The following is a 19,890-nucleotide window of genomic DNA, read 5'->3' as shown; positions in this document are numbered from 1 at the left end:
CTCGAGTTAAAAATAAAAACGTTGGTTATTTTTTTACTGTCCTCGCACTCTAGAAAATGACAGCTGCACTCTAAATTTGACAAAAAAGTGATTTCCAGTCCTCGCTTGAGCGCTCATATCTTTAAAAGTGTACATTTTAGGAAAAAACAGTTTCAGGTTTGGAGAGAGAATAGAAGTTTTCCTCCATTTTGAAGTTTGAATGACATTTGTACGTGCAAGTATGAGAAAGATACGTGACTCAGAAAAAAAGTGAATTTTGTCTTTTTTTTCTCGCCATTTTCCCATCCGCTTTGAATGGGGCCATACAAATACATGGGAAATTTAGCTCCCCATTAGTTTGGAAATTTGGAAATGTTTTTGCACTTTGTGCAAAAACTATTTGTGCCATCGCTCTGAAAATCCACAGGACTGTAGTTAAATTCAGGGCCTACAACTTTTTAAATTGGTCCAGAATTTTTCGAGTAACGGTGTGCGAGTGGTGAGGCCCCAAAGTTCTCCCAATGCGTTCCGGATGGCGCTAAAAGCGCACGTTTTTGCACGTTGCGAGTGGTGAGGCCCCAAAGAGGCCTCACCACTCGCTTGTTTTTGAGTTTTTGAGTCTCGTCTTAAGTGTAATGAGATTTATTTGACTGAAAATGAGAGATTTTAACTAGAAATGAGACAAATATTCTTGTTACGATTTTGAGTTTTTGCAATGTAGGAACCATCTGGTGCTCCGGGGGGAACCAACGCCTCCCTGTCCCCGAACCAAGGCCCCGGTCCCCGGGGGGAACCAACGCCTCCCCGTTCCTCCGGGGGGAACCAACACCTCCCAGTTCCTCCAGGAGGGACCAACACCTCCCCGTTCCCCCCAGGGGGGAACCAACGCCCCGGGGGGAACCTTGTGTCCCGGGGGGAGCCTTGTGTCCCGGGGGGGGAGCCTTGTGTCCCGGGGGGGGAACCTTGTGTCCCGGGGGGAGCCTTGTGTCCCGGGGGGAACCTTGTGTCCCGGGGGGAGCCTTGTGTCCCGGGGGGGGAACCTTGTGTCCCGGGGGGAGCCTTGTGTCCCGGGGGAGGACCTTGTGTCCCGGGGGGAGCCTTGTGTCCCGGGGGGGGAACCTTGTGTCCCGGGGGGAACCAACGCCCCGGGGGGAGCCTTGTGTCCCGGGGGGGGAACCTTGTGTCCCCGGGGGGGGAACCTTGTGTCCCGGGGGGAGCCTTGTGTCCCGGGGGGGGAGCCTTGTGTCCCGGGGGGAGCCTTGTGTCCCTGCAGACTGAGTGTTCGTATGTTTTAATAGGTTCACGTGGGGACTTTATGGACTTTCTGGACGACTAACTGCAGTTTTACTGTCTGATCCAGCTGGAACTTTACTGTAACTGTAACTGCAGAGTTGGATCAATTACTCAGGTAGCTTCATATAAATCTTCTTATTTGTATTTTCACCACAACTTTAAAAGAATAAAAGGCATAGGTCTAGCTCAAGGGACTTTTTATTCTTCTTGTTTTGTTTCTATCCTGAACTTCAGCTTGTTCAAGCCCAGACTTTAAAGGGGACATATTATGAAAAACACGTTTTTTCTTGTTTTAACATATATAAAGTGGTCTCCCCTCACCCTGCCAACAGAGGGGAGATGAAATACCATGAATTTCTGCAAGGTCTGTGACCCCTGCCTTACAGAATCCCCCAGTGTCACGTGATTTTTTTTGAGCCGATGAGAATCTGCACCTATGGTGACGTCACCCGAGGCGCAGAGGCTCTGCCTCCGCTGCTGAAACCACGCCCACAACCAGCTCTCTCCGCCGGCTGGAGCTCCTCCAGTGTTCAGCAGCGGTGGCTGTTTCCACAGCGAGGGAGAGTAGAAATGAGGTTTTGCATCGACATTTACCCTCATAAAAGGATCAGTTCCCACAGCACGGACCCGGTAACTGCACACGAGTCAGCGGTAAGTGACGTTAATTTTTTATGTTATTTGTATGATCTTTGCATGAGCTAAGTATTTAGCTTAGCTCCGGAGCCCCGGAGCTGCTCACGGACCGGACCGTCGAGGAGCCCCGGGCTCGGAGCTCTATTAGTACCGTAATACATTTTTCTTCTGTGGTTTCAGATCTTTCAAGCACCTGGAGCTGTTCACATTCAGAAGACGCGCGGTCCTTCCTTGAGCCAGCAATAGTGCATACATTTTATTGATATATTTTAACAATAAAGTTGCCATTTGTGAAAATTCAGTGTTGTGATTTCTTTACAGTTAACATGATTCATTTGTCTTGTAACATAAGAAATGAAATTAGAATTAGAATTAGAAAACGTTATTGATCCTCAAGGGGAAACTGCTTTGCCACGCAATAGAAACACAAACATCCACTTAACAAAAATGATGAGGAATCGGAGTAAATAACCGTGGTGTACCTGTTTAGAATTAAATTCAATCTTCCTGTGTGAAGACGAGGTGACTAAAGGCTGATTTATGGTTCCGTTACACCAACGCAGAGCCTACAGCGTAGGGTACGCGTTGATTTAACGCAGAACCGTGGACACGCTTTGCTACGCAGCCGCTGCTCTTCTCCCCGGAGCGACGCTTTGTCTCCTCCCCTGCTACACGTCATTCAAGCAGCCAATCAGCGCAGAGCCTCATTATCATACCCCCCCCTTCCCTTAGAATGAAGCACAGAAAAAGGCTTTATTATCTGTAAAACTAGAGACATGGCCCACAGGCTGAATTTCTGATTTATGTAGAAAAAACAAGCTTTACATTGTTTTTAAGATATTCAAGGCCTGTTTAAAATATACATTAAATGCCATAATATGTCCCCTTTAAGGTAGCTTCCGGTGTCGTCACTCTCTCCCTACAGGACTCTAGTCTGGACGCAGCAGGGTTTACAGTTAAATAATACATCCATGGTTTACAGCATGGATTATTATATATATATATATATATATATATATATATAATTATATTAACAGTTTACAGTGGTGGACCAGAAATACAATGATGGAGTAAATTATACAAATATAAGAAGTCAATAATAATAATAATAAAGATGAGTAAGTAAATAGAGAATAAAATAAATACATAAATAAAACAGGTGTGAGGAATAGAATCAGATAAATAAAACAATAAGGAAAAGTCAAGACAAGATAAATAAAAGGTTATTAATAAAAGGTTATAAATAAAAGGTTTTAAATAAAAGGTTATTAATAAAAGGTTATAAATAACATGTTAATAGTAGTTAGTTATAAATAAAAGGTTATAAATAAAAGGTTTGTTGATCAAAAATATTTAGCTTTTTGTTTTTTTATCAAATAAAGATAAATTAATTCTAGTAGAAAAATGTTGTAACTCTGGGTCTAAACGGTTCTGGTTCTGGTTGTTGTAACTCTGGGTCTAAACGGTTCTGGTTCTGGTTGTTGTAACTCTGGGTCTAAACGGTTCTGGTTCTGGTTGTTGTAACTCTGGGTCTAAACGGTTCTGGTTCTGGTTGTTGTAACTCTGGATCTAAACGGTTCTGGTTCTGGTTGTTGTAACTCTGGGTCTAAACGGTTCTGGTTCTGGTTGTTGTAACTCTGGGTCTAAACGGTTCTGGATGTTTCCGGAACCAGAACTTCGAGCAGAAAATAATCTGCTGAATTTATCCTAAAATATCCACAACGATGGAGCAGAACCGGGCCGAGGAGGAGAACCGGGACCGGGACCAGCAGGATCAGCAGGATGTGGACCAGAACCAGAACCAGGACCAGGACCAGGACCAGGAGAGTCCCGGGACCAGAACCAGGACCAGGGCGGGTTCTTCCTCTGCGGGTCTGCAGGTACCGGCTCAGGTACCGGCTCAGGTACTGGTTCCGTCTCTCTCTCTGCTTCATTTTCTGATCAATAATCAATAGAGAAATAAAAGAGTCACGTGATCTGGTTCGGGTTTAAACGTGTGTGAACGTTAATATAATATAATATTAATATAATATTATAATAATAATAATCCATGGTGTGAACGTTAATATATCCATAGGCTATATATTATATAATAATAATATAATTATAATTATTATTATATTATTATACATATTAACATCCATGGTGTGAACGTTCATATAATATTATGTTAATATAATATTATATTAATAAAATATTATAATAATAATCCATGGTGTGAACGTGGCGGCGTTTCCTGGAGGTTCCTGCTGTTAGAGGACTAGTTAGTCCTGGTTAGTGGTTCTGGTTAGTAAACTAGTGGTTAGTAGTTAATAGTTAGTAGTTCTGGTTAGTAGTTGTGGTAAGTAAACTAGTAGTTCTGGTTAGTAAACTAGTAGTTAGTAGTTGTGGTTAGTAAACTAGTAGTTAGTAGTTGTGGTTAGTAAACTAGTAGTTAGTAGTTGTGGTTAGTAAACTAGTGGTTAATAGTTAAACTAGTAGTTAGTAGTTGTGGTTAGTAAACTAGTAGTTAGTAGTTGTGGTTAGTAAACTAGTGGTTAATAGTTAAACTAGTAGTTAGTAGTTCTGGTTAGTAAACTAGTAGTTAGTAGTTGTGGTTAGTAAACTAGTGGTTAATAGTTAAACTAGTAGTTAGTAGTTGTGGTTAGTAAACTAGTAGTTAGTAGTTGTGGTTAGTAAACTAGTGGTTAATAGTTAAACTAGTAGTTAGTAGTTCTGGTTAGTAAACTAGTAGTTAGTAGTTGTGGTTAGTAAACTAGTGGTTAATAGTTAAACTAGTAGTTAATAGTTGTGGTTAGTAGGTTTAAAGTCAGCAGCTCCTCGGATCCGCGGCTCCAGAGCAGCGGGGGTTTGTTCGGGCTCCGACCCGGGGAGGAGGCGCCGCCGCAGGCGGAGAGCGGAGCCTCTACCCGGTACACGCTCCGGTCCGGTCCGGAGGAGCCTCGAACAAGTGAGAGGAGCCTCGAACATATATATAGCGTCACCACCTTTCAGAAATAGAAATAAATGACGCCCGATTTCAGCAACGCAGGCTAAAAAAAAAGGGACATCCCCAAAACTTCTAAACTGCATAAAACATTTATTTATTTTATATGAAAAAACAAAACGCTTTGATTTAAAGTTTAAATAGCTTTAATAGCTTTGAACTTGCATGACTTTAGAGACAGAAAACCACGTCCACATCACATGGTGTAAAAGTGAATTTATTTCAATAATTCAACTAGAATATAGTGTAAAAGTTAATTTATTTCAATAATTCAACTAGAATATGGTGTAAAAGTTAATTTATTTCAATAATTCAACTAGAATATGGTGTAAAAGTTAATTTATTTCAATAATTCAACTAGAATATGGTGTAAAAGTTAATTTATTTCAATAATACAACTATGGTGTAAAAGTTAATTTATTTCAATAATTCAACTAGAATATGGTGTAAACGTTAATTTATTTCAATAATTCAACTAGAATATTGTGTAAAAGTTAATTTATTTCAATAATTCAACTAGAATATGGTGTAAAAGTTAATTTATTTCAATAATTCAACTAGAATATGGTGTAAAAAGTTAATTTATTTCAATAATACAACTAGAATATGGTGTAAAAGTTAATTTATTTCAATAATTCAACTAGAATATGGTGTAAAAGGTAATTTATTTCAATAATTCAACTAGAATATGGTGTAAAAGTTAATTTATTTCAATAATTCAACTAGAATATGGTGTAAAAGTTAATTTATTTCAATAATTCAACTAGAATATGGTGTAAAAGTTAATTTATTTCAATAATTCAACTAGAATATGGTGTAAAAGTTAATTTATTTCAATAATTCAACTAGAATATGGTGTAAAAGTTAATTTATTTCAATAATTCAACTAGAATATGGTGTAAAAGTTAATTTATTTCAATAATTCAACTAGAATATGGTGTAAACGTTAACTTATTTCAATAATTTAACTAGAATATGGTGTAAAAGTTAATTTATTTCAATAATTCAACGAGAATATGTTGTAAAAGTTAACTTATTTCATTAATTCAACTAGAATATGGTGTAAAAGTTAATTTATTTCAATAATTCAACTAGAATATTGTGTAAAAGTTAATTTATTTCAATAATTCAACTAGAATATGGTGTAAAAGTTAGTTTCTTTCAATAATTCAACTAGAATATGGTGTAAACCTTAATTTATTTCAATAATTCAACTAGAATATGGTGTAAAAGTTAATTTATTTCAATAATTCAACTAGAATATGGTGTAAAAGTTAATTTATTTCAATAATTCAACTAGAATATGGTGTAAAAGTTAATTTATTTCAATAATTCAACTAGAATATGGTGTAAAAGTTAATTTATTTCATTAATTCAACTAGAATATGGTGTAAAAGTTAATTTATTTCAATAATTCAACTAGAATATGGTGTAAAAGTTAATTTATTTCAATAATTCAACCAGAATATGGTGTAAAAGTTAATTTATTTCAATAATTCAACTAGAATATTGTGTAAAAGTTAATTTATTTCAATAATTCAACTAGAATATGGTGTAAAAGTGAATTTATTTCAATAATTCAACTAGAATATGGTGTAAAAGTTAATTTATTTCAATAATTCAACTAGAATATGGTGTAAAAGTTAATTTATTTCAATAATTCAACTAGAATATGGTGTAAAAGTTAATTTATTTCAATAATTCAACTAGAATATGGTGTAAAAGTTAATTTATTTCAATAATTCAACTAGAATATGGTGTAAAAGTTAATTTATTTCAATAATTCAACTAGAATATGGTGTAAAAGTTAATTTATTTCAATAATTCAACTAGAATATGGTGTAAACGTTAATTTATTTCAATAATTCAACTAGAATATTGTGTAAAAGTTAATTTATTTCAATAATTCAACTAGAATATGGTGTAAAAGTTAATTTATTTCAATAATTCAACTAGAATATGGTGTAAAAGTTAATTTATTTCAATAATTCAACTAGAATATGGTGTAAAAGTTAATTTATTTCAATAATTCAACTAGAATATGGTGTAAAAGTTAATTTATTTCAATAATTCAACTAGAATATGGTGTAAAAGTTAATTTATTTCAATAATTCAACTAGAATATGGTGTAAAAAGTTAATTTATTTCAATAATACAACTATGGTGTAAAAGTTAATTTATTTCAATAATTCAACTAGAATATGGTGTAAAAGTGAATTTATTTCAATAATTCAACTAGAATATGGTGTAAAAGTTAATTTATTTCAATAATTCAACTAGAATATGGTGTAAAAGTTAATTTATTTCAATAATTCAACTAGAATATGGTGTAAAAGTTAATTTATTTCAATAATTCAACTAGAATATGGTGTAAAAGTTAATTTATTTCAATAATTCAACTAGAATATGGTGTAAAAGTTAATTTATTTCAATAATTCAACTAGAATATGGTGTAAAAGTTAATTTATTTCAATAATTCAACTAGAATATGGTGTAAACGTTAATTTATTTCAATAATTCAACTAGAATATTGTGTAAAAGTTAATTTATTTCAATAATTCAACTAGAATATGGTGTAAAAGTTAATTTATTTCAATAATTCAACTAGAATATGGTGTAAAAAGTTAATTTATTTCAATAATACAACTAGAATATGGTGTAAAAGTTAATTTATTTCAATAATTCAACTAGAATATGGTGTAAAAGTTAATTTATTTCAATAATTCAACTAGAATATGGTGTAAAAGTTCATTTATTTCAATAATTCAACTAGAATATGGTGTAAAAGTTAATTTATTTCAATAATTCAACTAGAATATGGTGTAAAAGTTAATTTATTTCAATAATTCAACTAGAATATGGTGTAAAAGTTAATTTATTTCAATAATTCAACTAGAATATGGTGTAAAAGTTAATTTATTTCAATAATTCAACTAGAATATGGTGTAAAAGTTAATTTATTTCAATAATTCAACTAGAATATGGTGTAAAAGTGAATTTATTTCAATAATTCAACTAGAATATGGTGTAAAAGTTAATTTATTTCAATAATTCAACTAGAATATGGTGTAAAAGTTAATTTATTTCAATAATTCAACTAGAATATGGTGTAAAAGTTAATTTATTTCAATAATTCAACTAGAATATGGTGTAAAAGTTAATTTATTTCAATAATTCAACTAGAATATGGTGTAAAAGTTAATTTATTTCAATAATTCAACTAGAATATGGTGTAAACGTTAATTTATTTCAATAATTCAACTAGAATATTGTGTAAAAGTTAATTTATTTCAATAATTCAACTAGAATATGGTGTAAAAGTTAATTTATTTCAATAATTCAACTAGAATATGGTGTAAAAAGTTAATTTATTTCAATAATACAACTAGAATATGGTGTAAAAGTTAATTTATTTCAATAATTCAACTAGAATATGGTGTAAAAGTTAATTTATTTCAATAATTCAACTAGAATATGGTGTAAAAGTTCATTTATTTCAATAATTCAACTAGAATATGGTGTAAAAGTTAATTTATTTCAATAATTCAACTAGAATATGGTGTAAAAGTTAATTTATTTCAATAATTCAACTAGAATATGGTGTAAAAAGTTAATTTATTTCAATAATACAACTATGGTGTAAAAGTTAATTTATTTCAATAATTCAACTAGAATATGGTGTAAAAGTTAATTTATTTCAATAATTCAACTAGAATATGGTGTAAAAGTTAATTTATTTCAATAATTCAACTAGAATATGGTGTAAAAGTTAATTTATTTCAATAATTCAACTAGAATATGGTGTAAAAGTTAATTTATTTCAATAATACAACTAGAATATGGTGTAAAAGTTAATTTATTTCAATAATTCAACTAGAATATGGTGTAAAAGTTAATTTATTTCAATAATTCAACTAGAATATGGTGTAAAAGTTAATTTATTTCAATAATTCAACTAGAATATGGTGTAAACGTTAATTTATTTCAATAATTCAATTTACCGGTAAAAGGTGAAACTAATATATTACATAGTCTCATTACATGCAAAGCAAGATATGTTAAGCCTTTATTTGTCATAATTTTGATGATGGAATTGTTTATTGATTTCATAATATAGATTTTTTATTTGGGGTTTTCATAAACTGTGAGCCATAATCACCAAAATTATAACAAATTGGCTTGAAATAATTAACTTGGGAAGTGGGAAATAATATAATATATTTGTTTCACCTTTAGTTGAATTTACTACGAATTGAGTTTTGCAATATATTCAAATTTTCCGACCTCCACCTGTAGATTATTACTTAAATAAATAAGAGCATAATATGTGTCTGTATTGGTTCAATACGGAACGCAACTTTTAATTCCCAATTACGGAACAATTCCGTATTTCCAGGGACGGGTGGCGACGCTGCTGGAACAGGTCAGAGAAGTGATTTCCTGCCAGAATCTGATTTATTTCTCCCTGAAAATAGGTCTTTTTACCTGCTAAAAACTGATTTAAGTCCAAATACAGTTAATGAAAAGTTGTTTCTGCCTAAATATGATTTGATCTCATTCTTGAGCTTCATAATGTGAATGTTTTGTTTTGTTTTGTTTTTTATTTTGGATCCCCATTAGCGGACGCAAAACGCCAACTAGTCTTCCTGGGGTCCATGAAAATTAAAATACATTCATATAAAAGCACAATTATACATATATATACTTCCTATAGTACTTTACATTTCCAATGTATGAATACATAACTAAATACATAAGTAATTACAATTACATCACTCCATTAACCCCACCCCCCACATCATTACACCAGCTACATCACTGTAGTGGTAACCGTGGTAACCATCACAACCTGCAACTACGTGGAGCTGTATTTTCCACACAATAAATCACAAAATGTATATCACAAAATGTATATCAAACATATATATTAACCATTGTTTATGTCTGTACCCAAAAATAACCTTTTTAGTTGCTTTTCTAAACTGTCTCTGCTTGTTGCTTTAGTTATGGTATAAACCTGTTCCAGTGTGAGATGAACCTGGACATACAAGTTCTTTTCATTGCATTTGATCTCGGTAATGGAATAGAAATATCACCCCAGCTAACTTGTCTTGTCCTGTGCTCATGTCTGTTAATGTGTATGAATGTTGGTGGTCGGAGGGGCCGTTTGGTCAATATGGCAGCCACGCTTAATTTCCAGCATTATGTTGTTTTGGTTCCACCTCCTGGTGAATGTTAGGTAAAATTCTTATGTAGTTACTTTTTGACTTTTTTCACAATATTTTGACTTTTTTCTCGACATTTCAACTTTTTTCACAAAATTTTGACTTTTTTCTTGACATTTAAACTTTTTTCTCGACATTTTGACATTTTTTTTCGACATTTCGACTTTTTTCACAAAATTTAGACTTTTTTTCTCGACATTTCGACTTTTTTCACAAAATCTTGACTTTTTTTCTCGACATTTTGACATTTTTTCTCGGCATTTCGACTTTTTTCAACAACATTTTGACTTTTTTCACAAAATTTTGACTTTTTTTTCTTAACATTTAGACTGTTTTCACAAAATTTTGACTTTTTTTCTCGACATTTCGACTTTTTTCACAAAATTTCGACTTTTTTCTCGACATTTCGACTTTTTTCTCGACATTTCGACTTTTTTCTCAACATTTTGACTTTTTTCACCAAATTTTGACTTTTTTCTCGACATTTTGACTTTTTTCTCGACATTTTGACTTTTTTCTCGACATTTCAACTTTTTTTCTTAACATTTCCTTACCGGCAATAAACACTTCACTCTTACTGCAAAGAGAATGTTTAAAGTTAATAAATATTTTAGCCCCACATCTAACAACCAGATCCAACTCTCCTCTCTGTCGTTTCAGAAACACGAGGGCAAACGGAGACCGAGGAGTTTCCAGTGTGACCAGTGTGAGAAAGTCCTGAGCACTTCGGCCAGCTTGAAGATCCACCGGAGGATTCACACGGGCGATAAACCGTACGGCTGCGACCGGTGCGGCGCCGCCTTCGCCCAGCAGAGCAACCTGCGCAGTCACCAACGCATCCACACGGGGAAGAAACCGTTCAGCTGCGACCGGTGCGGGGCGGCGTTCACCCAGCAGGGTCATCTCCGGAGACACCAGCTCATTCACACGGGCGATAAGCCGTACAGATGTGACCGGTGCGCGTCAGCGTTCACCCGCTACGGCGACCTCAAGGCTCACAAGCGCATCCACACCGGGGAGAAGCCGTACATCTGCGACCAGTGCGGGGCGGCGTTCACCCAGCAGGGTCACCTGAAGGTTTGTAATGGGAAATTTTGGTATAACAATCTCTTTTGCCTGGTTTCAAGTGAACATTCGTTGCCAAGGTCACGCGCTTTGACACAGTACGGTTGTCAGGGGAGTGCGGGGCGGCAACTTTTTTCTCAAAGTTTCAATTTTTTTCCCAAAATTTTGACTTTTTTTCTCAAAATTTTGACTTTTTTCTCAATTTTTTCCCAAAATTTTGACTTTTTTCTCTCTTTTCATTAAAACTTCAGAAAGACAGCTGAGGTGTCCTGACATTCTTTTTTGAACAACAATTTTTGCCACCACAGGTTCACCAGCACACCCACACCGGGAGGAAACCGTACACATGTGCGGAGTGCGGGGCGGCGACTCTTTTCTCAGAATTTCGGCATTTTTTCTCAAAATTTCGACTTTTTTCTCGATTTTTTTTTTCTCAAAATTTCGATTTTTTTTCCCAAAATTTTGACTTTTTTCTCAAAATTTCATCCTTTTTTCTCAATGTGTCGTTTTTTTTCCAAAAATGTTGACATTTTTCTCAAATTTCGACCTTTTTCTCTGTTTTTTTCTCAAAATTTCGTTTTTTTTCCCAAAAATTTTGACTTTTTTCTCAAAATTTCGACCTTTTTTCTCAAAATTTCGATTTTTTTCCCCAAATTTGGACTTTTTTCTAAAAATTTCGACTTTTTTCTCTCTTTTCATTAAAACTTCAGAGAGACAGCTGAGGTGTCCTGACATTAATTTTTCAACAACAATTTTTGCCACCACAATTTTTGCCACCAGCACACCCACACCCGGAGGAAACCGTACAAGTGTGCGGGGCGGCGACTTGTTTCTCAAAATGTTGACATTTTTTCTCAAAATTTTGACTTTTTTCTCAAAATTTCGACTTTTTTCTCATTTTTTTTCCCAAAATTTTGACTTTTTTTTTTTCACCACAGGTTCACCAGCACACCCACACCGGGAGGAAACCCTACAAATGTGCGGAGTGCGGGGCGGCGTTCGCCCAGCAGGGCGGCCTGACGGCGCACCAGCGCACGCACACCGGGGAGAAGCCGTACCGCTGCAACCAGTGCCACGCCGCCTTCTCGCAGTCGGGCGGCCTGAAGACGCACCAGCGCACGCACACCGGGGACAAACCGTACCGCTGCGACCTGTGCGGCGCGGCGTTCAAAACCTCCGGCTACCTCAGGATTCACCGCAACATTCACCGGAGGGAGAAGGTGTTTGTGTGTGAGCGGTGCGGAGCCGTTTTCACCAGCGCTCACGGGTTAAAGAAGCACACGAGTAGCCACGCTGGCGGGAAAGAAACAGTTCTGACGTCCAGATCCCCCGCCGGAAAGAAACAGTTCTGACGTCCAGATCCCCTGCTGGAAAGAAACAGTTCTGACGTCCAGATCCCACCAGGAAAGAAACAGTTCTGACGTCCAGATCCCCCGCCGGAAAGAAATAGTTCTGACGTCCAGATCCCACCAGGAAAGAAACAGTTCTGACGTCCAGATCCCCCGCTGGAAAGAAACAGTTCTGATGTCCAGATCCCACCAGGAAAGAAACAGTTCTGACGTCCAGATCCCACCAGGAAAGAAACAGTTCTGACGTCCAGATCCCACCAGGAAAGAAACAGTTCTGACGTCCAGATCCCCCGCTGGAAAGAAATAGTTCTGACGTCCAGATCCCCCGCTGGAAAGAAATAGTTCTGGCGTCCAGATCCCACCAGGAAAGAAATACCGTATTGGTCCGAATATAAGACAACCCTGATTATAAGACGACCCTCTTTTTCAAGACTCAAGTTTGAAAAAAGACTTTTTGAACACCAAATTCAATTTTTATACAGAAAATAATTGCAGTACATCTGAAACAAATGATTATAACAATATATTCGAGAGAATTTCCCAGCATTATGTTGTTTTGGTTCCACCTCCTGGTGAATGTTGGTCAAATTCTTATGTGGTTACTTTTTGACTTTTTTCACAATATTTTGACTTTTTTCTCGACATTTTGACTTTTTTCACAAAATTTTGACTTTTTTCTTGACATTTAAACTTTTTTCTCGACATTTTGACATTTTTTCTCGACATTTCGACTTTTTTCACAAAATTTAGACTTTTTTTCTCGACATTTCGACTTTTTTCACAAAATCTTGACTTTTTTCTCGACATTTCGACTTTTTTCACAAAATTTTGACTTTTTCTCGACATTTAGATTTTTTTCACAAAATTTTGACTTTTTTCTCGACATTTTGACTTTTTTCTTGACATTTTGACTTTTTCCTCGACATTTCAAGTTTTTTCTTGACATTTTGACTTTTTTTTTTTTTTAAATTGACTTTTTTCTCAACATTTTGACTTTTTTCTCGACATTTTGACTTTTTTCTCGACATTTCGACTTTTTTTCTTAACATTTCGACTTTTTTCACCATTGCATAAATCAAATAAATTTGATTTAGGCATGCTTTTCAAAGAGAAAAAGCCTGCTATTTTGCCTCATTGAAATCATTATCTTGAAGTTTGCATCATAACTTCTTCCACCCTCTTTTCTCCAGATTGTCGCTACGTTTCTCCACTTTCTGTTATCTCTTCTATTATTTTCTTCTCTTTTCTTTCTTATACTGTTTTTTATTTTTATTCTTCATGACAGGGGTTCCTTTGGCCTGGGGAGTTTAGTTCAGCATTGGCTTTAAAGATATCTGGCTCCATCTAGTGGTGTAAATGTGTATAACGTCTAGACCCCGAATGTAAGACGACGCCCACTTTTTCAGTCTGATTTCAATGCAGAAAACACCGTCGTATATTCAGGCCAACACGGTAGTTCTGACGTCCAGATCAGCGGGTCCTAACCTCGTTTCCTTGTTCCCCCCCTTACCAGCCCCCCCCCCCGACCCGTAACGAACCAGCACCAAAACAGTAACGTGATTCCTTACAAATCTTTAATTGGAAAAATGAACATTGATTATGTTTTTTTGATACATTTCTCTCTGGTTTACCCTGAATACACGACTGTCTCAGAAAATGAGAATATTGTGATTTTCTGTAATGCAATTACAAAAACAAAAATGTCATCCATTCTTATTCAGTTTGTCTTTAATTGTTCTACATGTTAATGTTCATGGAAATAAAGAATTTCTTCAGTATTTGTCTGGATTTCAGTTTCCTGTTCAATCAAACAACATAACAGAATTAAATGTACTTTTATATTTAACAAGTTGATGTTTTATATGATCCTGCACTTATTATAAAATACACTTGCAACTTTTTTATTTTCTAGCAAATGTAATAAGATGGTGCATTATGTAATAAAACCTATTATTGTTGTTTAACAATGAATTTATACAAGAGTGACTTTTGTTGTTTTTTTATGTAATTTCCCTCAGAGCTTTGTAGCCAATAAATCTATGTATAAAACTCAAAATATAACTTTAGTTTCCTATTTGAAGTTTGGAATTATATAGGCCAATAACGAACAAATAAACTGCTTTAGAATTGTTATTACATAATGTATAATGTTGTAGATATTTAATTCCTTTGACAGAGAAAGAGAGGAGGGAAGGAAACAGAGAAACGTTTCCAAGCATTTTAATTTAGACATTAGTTTCCAGGATGGATGATGGACATTTATATATTTATACAAGAAACAATGTTAAAACAGAACTATTGTATGAATAATTAAATTCATATTAAAATCTCTGACTGGAAAAAAAATAACTTGGTCAAATACACGAAATACGCAATGAATCAACAAAAACCCAGTCATTTAAAAGGTTAGTATTGTAGTAAGAGACTTAAATGAAATGTAGCGATTTGTGGCTCCATCTAGTGGACACACACCGGAACTACACCGCTTCATTTAAACGTGAGGGGCGAATGAACATTAGTATTAATTTATAATAAAAACGCGTCTAGCGCAACAGGGAGGATAAATAATCTGTAATGATACAGATAAATGTAAGAGAACAACCTGAAACCGGAGCCAGAGACGGCTGTACCAAAAAATAGATTTTATTTACAATACATACAATCAAAGTTCATGTCCAGTTGGAAACTTAGATGCCTCAATAAAATGGATGGATTAAAACACACAAATCAATAAACCAAATCAACAGGAAATGAACCCACGAGGAAAAATACACAATATGGGATCAAGGTGCAGAGTTAAGAGTTATAGTTATAGTTATGCATATATAGTTATACAGAGTTATAGTTATGCATATATAGTTATGCAGAGTTATAGTTATAGTTAAGAGTTATAGTTATACATATATAGTTATGCATATATACTTAAATCAGAGTTAAGAGTTATAGTTATGTATATATAGTTATGTATATATAGTTATGTAGAGTTAAGAGTTATAGTTATGTATATATAGTTATGAGTTATAGTTATGTATATATAGTTATGCATATACAGTTATGCAGAGTTAAGAGTTATAGTTAAGAGTTATAGTTATACATATATAATTATATCAGAGTTAAGAGTTATAGTTATGAGTTATAGTTATGTATATATAGTTATACAGAGTTAAGAGTTATACTTATACATATATAGTTATATCAGAGTTAAGAGTTATAGTTATGAGTTATAGTCATGTATATATAGTTATACAGAGTTAAGAGTTATACTTATACATATATAGTTATATCAGAGTTAAGAGTTATAGTTATGAGTTATAGTCATGTATATATAGTTATACAGAGTTAAGAGTTATAGTTATGTATATTTAGTTATGTATATATAGTTATACAGAGTTATAGTTATGCATATATACTTAAATCAGAGTTAAGAGTTATAGTTATGTATATATAGTTATGTAGAGTTAAGAGTTATAGTTATGTATATATAGTTATGAGTTATAGTTATGTATATATAGTTATACATATATAGTTATGCAGAGTTAAGAGTTATAGTTATGAGTTATAGTTAAGAGTTATAGTTAAGAGTTATAGTTATGAGTTATAGTTATGTATATATAGTTATGCAGAGTTAAGAGTTATAGTTATGAGTTATAGTTAAGAGTTATAGTTAAGAGTTATAGTTATGAGTTATAGTTAAGAGTTATAGTTAAGAGTTATAGTTATGAGTTATAGTTAAGAGTTATAGTTATACATATATAGTTATACAGAGTTAAGAGTTATACTTATACATATATAGTTATATCAGAGTTAAGAGTTATAGTTATGAGTTATAGTCATGTATATATAGTTATACAGAGTTAAGAGTTATAGTTATGAGTTATAGTTATGTATATATAGTTATGCAGAGTTAAGAGTTATAGTTATGTATATTTAGTTATGTATATATAGTTATGCAGAGTTGAGAGTTATTGTTGGAGCCAACATGGGTGTTTTTTGTTTCTTTTGGTTGGAAGTTAATTTTGGGTGTTATTTATATACCAAGCCACAAGGGGGCAGCAATAACCTTGGTAATGGGTCACGTCACGCAATTAGGTGATAAATAGACACAGGTGTGTGGGCGCAGCGTGTCTGGAACCACAAGGAGAATAATGTTTCTTACTGCACGCAGCACGCAGCACGTATGTTAAACCCTTTATTAAAATGTTCTATAAACTGAAAAGAAAATAACATCCCACAACAATAAAGAGAGAGAGAGAGAGAGAGAGAGAGAGAGAGAGAGAGAGAGAGAGAAGATTGGCGAAGCAACAACAAACAATCAATAAGGTGCGTGTAAAGAAGTTTTTGTCTATGGTTCCATTCACCACCGTGGCTAATTGGGTCACAACAAAGAGAGCTCTTCAACTTCTTCCACACATTTAAAGGCAGAAGCTGAGCTGGCAGCCTTAAACATGAGGCAAAGACAAAGAAAAGCATGCTTTGAAAGAAGAGAAACAACGCCTGCGCAAAAGGAGAGAAGAACTCAAACTCAACACTGAAATTGCAGAAAAAATGGCAATGCTGGAAATTCTCAAGATACGAAGCACAACAAGTGGAAAAGTGGCATCAAAGGTTTCTGATGGGATGAAATCATATTTTGAAAAGACACAATCTAAGTGTCAGGGTTTGACACTTCCTCCCAGTTTGTGACTTTCAGTTTCTGTCTTGCCCCGCTTGTGTCCCATCTGCCCTGATTGTCTCTGCACCTGTGTCTCGTCATGTCTCGTTATCCCCTCAGTATATCTTGTCTTGTCATTCCTTGGTTCCCTGTCGGTCCGTACTGGTTCTTCCTCCATGTCTCCTCGTCGTTTTTCCTGTTCCTGGTCTTTGTGTTAATCCTGCTCTGCCTTTTTGAGAATAAACCCCTTTTTGTTGCAAATCCTGGCTCCTGTTCTCCTGCACTTGAGTCCTTAGCAAACCTAACCATAACAAACTTAATCTAAGCAGTTATTTAATGTTGACGCAGATGAATTCATTCCAAAACAAACCAAAACAAATACAAACACGAACCTAAATATAACTCCACATGAACACGACCAAGTGCAACTTCTTGTGAACCCTCATTCAACACACAGGATTCACATGAACAACCAGGTTTTAATGCAATCGATCTGGAACCCAGAAATATCTTTTTTTCCTCTTGACCTTCTCTTTTTTCCTCTTTTTCCATCTTTTTTCCTCTGTTTTTCTTCTTTTTTTACTTTTTTTCCTCCCTTTTTTTTCCCTTTTTTTCATCTTTTTTACTCTTTTTCCTTTTTCTTCTTTATTTTAAACTTTTTTCCTCCCTTTTTTCATCTTTTTCACTCTTTTATTTCTCCTTTTTACTCTTTTTCCCCCTCTTTTTCCTCTTTTCTTTCTCTTTTTTTTCCTCTTTCCTCTCCTCTCTCGGTGTTTGGCAACATACAAGACTCTCAATCGATAACCATAAATCGAGGATCAAACAAACCCAAGCTGCAACTTCGTCCTGGAAACAAGGGGAGTAGCTTTGCTACCACTGTAGGACCTGTGGAGAATAATTATCAGTCTGCAAGGAAAGAAAGAGAAATTAAACAAACGGGAAGGAAAGTCTGCATCTGCTGTGGAGGAGGACACACATTAGATGTATGTGTACAGATGGGAAGAATGCCACATCAACGGAAGATAGGTTTCTTAAAGGAAAATGGCATCTGTTTTGGCTGCTTGTGCACAGGGCACATCAGTAAAGATTGCAGGAAAAGGATTTCCTGCTCAAAGTGCAGCTTTAAACATCCCACTATATGTCACTTTCACATTTAAGGTGTTTTACATATTGTAGAATGTATCGTAAGTGTACGACAATTGGTAGAGTGTATAGCATTGTACATGGGAAGTGCCAATAATTGCTATCCTGAGGTGTTTTCTAGGTGTCTTCTGTTTTTCTTTGTTTTGTAATTCCTCTTTTAACATGGACGACGCTTTTGTGAGTGAAGACATTTGCGACGAGAGTGTTGGCGAGGACCAAAGTTGTGGTTTTAAACGAAAAAAAAAAAACTAGTTTCCATCTGTAAGTGTAGACGTATCCTTTGTTTTTTTTAAAATTATTTTCATTCTTTTCCCCTTTATTTTCCTTTTTATGTTTTTTCTATTTACATAAAAATAAAATAGACAAAAAATTCTGAGCTTACCCAAGAAGAAAAGCTGTATCTTGTGATCTCATGTCAGTACATCTTTATTGTGTTCAGTTTCTTTTCCTTGGGTATGTCGTCATGAACTGCTGTAAATTTGTACAGTTCATGTAAATTATGCAGAAGTTGTACAGATTTCTATATTTTGGAAGACATTTTTTTTCTCTCTGTAATAAAAGATTTCCTATCTTGGCATCATAAAAGAAAAAACAAAACAAAAAAAAAAACATCCCACTATACTTCACAAGGAACCCGTCAAGGATTCCGAGCAGACAGAGAGGAGCCCAGAGCACGTTGACGGTACACTCGTGTCAAGTGGTCTTACAGGGGCTGGAAACCAGGACTGCAAACTGCCCATTGTGCCGGTCCAGGTCAAATCCAACAAAGGAACCAAAACTGTCATCACTTACGCTTTCCTGGACCAGGGGAGTACTGCTGTCTTCTGCGCTGAAAGCTTAATGCACAAGCTCCACCTCACAGGGAGGAAGGGACACATTCTCCTTCCAACCATGGGCCAGGAGAAAGTCGTAAGCAGTAACATAGTGTCAGGACTGGAGGTCGCAGCACTGGAGGGGGGCAATTTTTTCGAGCTACCAAGAGCTTACACACAAGAGTCCATGCCTATACACAGAGAAAATATTCCAACTGAAAAGGATATTGAGCAATGGCCACATCTGAAACATTCACTTACCTCAGATTGATGCAGGAATAGAGCTACTGATTGGAACCAATGTTCCTAAAGCGCTGGAACCGCTGGAAGTGGTGTGTAGTGTGGATGATGGACCATATGCCATCCGAACCTTGCTGGGCTGGACTGTTAATGGTCCACTGACAGGAAACAGTGGAGAGACTGTTAGCTGGGAGCATCCACAAGTAACTGTCAAGAGTTTCGGTTGTGAACCTGGACGACCTCTGGCAGCAACAGTTTAAGAATGACTTCCCTGAAAGTAGCATTGATGAGCAACCGGGAATGTCAAAGGAAGATGAAAGGTTCCTGGAGTTTGTCACCAACTCAGCAAAACAGGTGGAGGGGCATTATCAGATTGCTTTACCTTTAAGGAACATTGATATCAGCATGCCAAACAACAAGAGAGTGGTTGAGCAACGTTTGTGTCATTTGAAAAGAAGGTTTCAGAAGGACTCAACGTTCCACACTGAATATAACACCTTTATAAACAACCTTC

General features: G+C 35.1%; 2 protein-coding genes across 2 annotated transcripts in view; one reads left to right on the top strand and one right to left on the bottom strand.

Annotated features, from left to right (window-relative positions):
* The window catches only part of LOC133419832 (NACHT, LRR and PYD domains-containing protein 12-like), a 211,603-nt gene that overhangs the window by 158,388 nt on the left and 33,325 nt on the right, over window positions 1-19,890 (bottom strand). The window lies entirely within an intron of this gene.
* On the top strand, window positions 3,560-13,406 carry LOC133419850 (zinc finger protein 239-like). Its single transcript, XM_061709312.1, has 3 exons — window positions 3,560-3,809; window positions 10,777-11,193; window positions 12,120-13,406. Exons 1-3 carry the CDS (start codon window positions 3,630-3,632, stop codon window positions 12,531-12,533), a joined length of 1,011 nt encoding a protein of 336 aa, XP_061565296.1. The 5' UTR covers window positions 3,560-3,629; the 3' UTR covers window positions 12,534-13,406.

Source organism: Cololabis saira, chromosome 19, assembly GCF_033807715.1.
Source record: "Cololabis saira isolate AMF1-May2022 chromosome 19, fColSai1.1, whole genome shotgun sequence".
NCBI lineage: Eukaryota > Metazoa > Chordata > Actinopteri > Beloniformes > Belonidae > Cololabis > Cololabis saira.
This window is presented reverse-complemented; position numbering and strand designations above follow the sequence as displayed.

What these genes read in the sequence shown, in the direction of transcription:
- LOC133419850 (XM_061709312.1), top strand. Translation starts at nt 3,630, where the DNA reads ATGGAGCAGAACCGGGCCGAGGAGGAGAACCGGGACCGGGACCAGCAG. An exon ending in CGGCTCAGGTACCGGCTCAG is followed by an intron (nt 3,810 to 10,776) that starts GTACTGGTTCCG and finishes CTGTCGTTTCAG; the next exon opens with AAACACGAGGGCAAACGGAG. An exon ending in CCCAGCAGGGTCACCTGAAG is followed by an intron (nt 11,194 to 12,119) that starts GTTTGTAATGGG and finishes TTTTCACCACAG; the next exon opens with GTTCACCAGCACACCCACAC.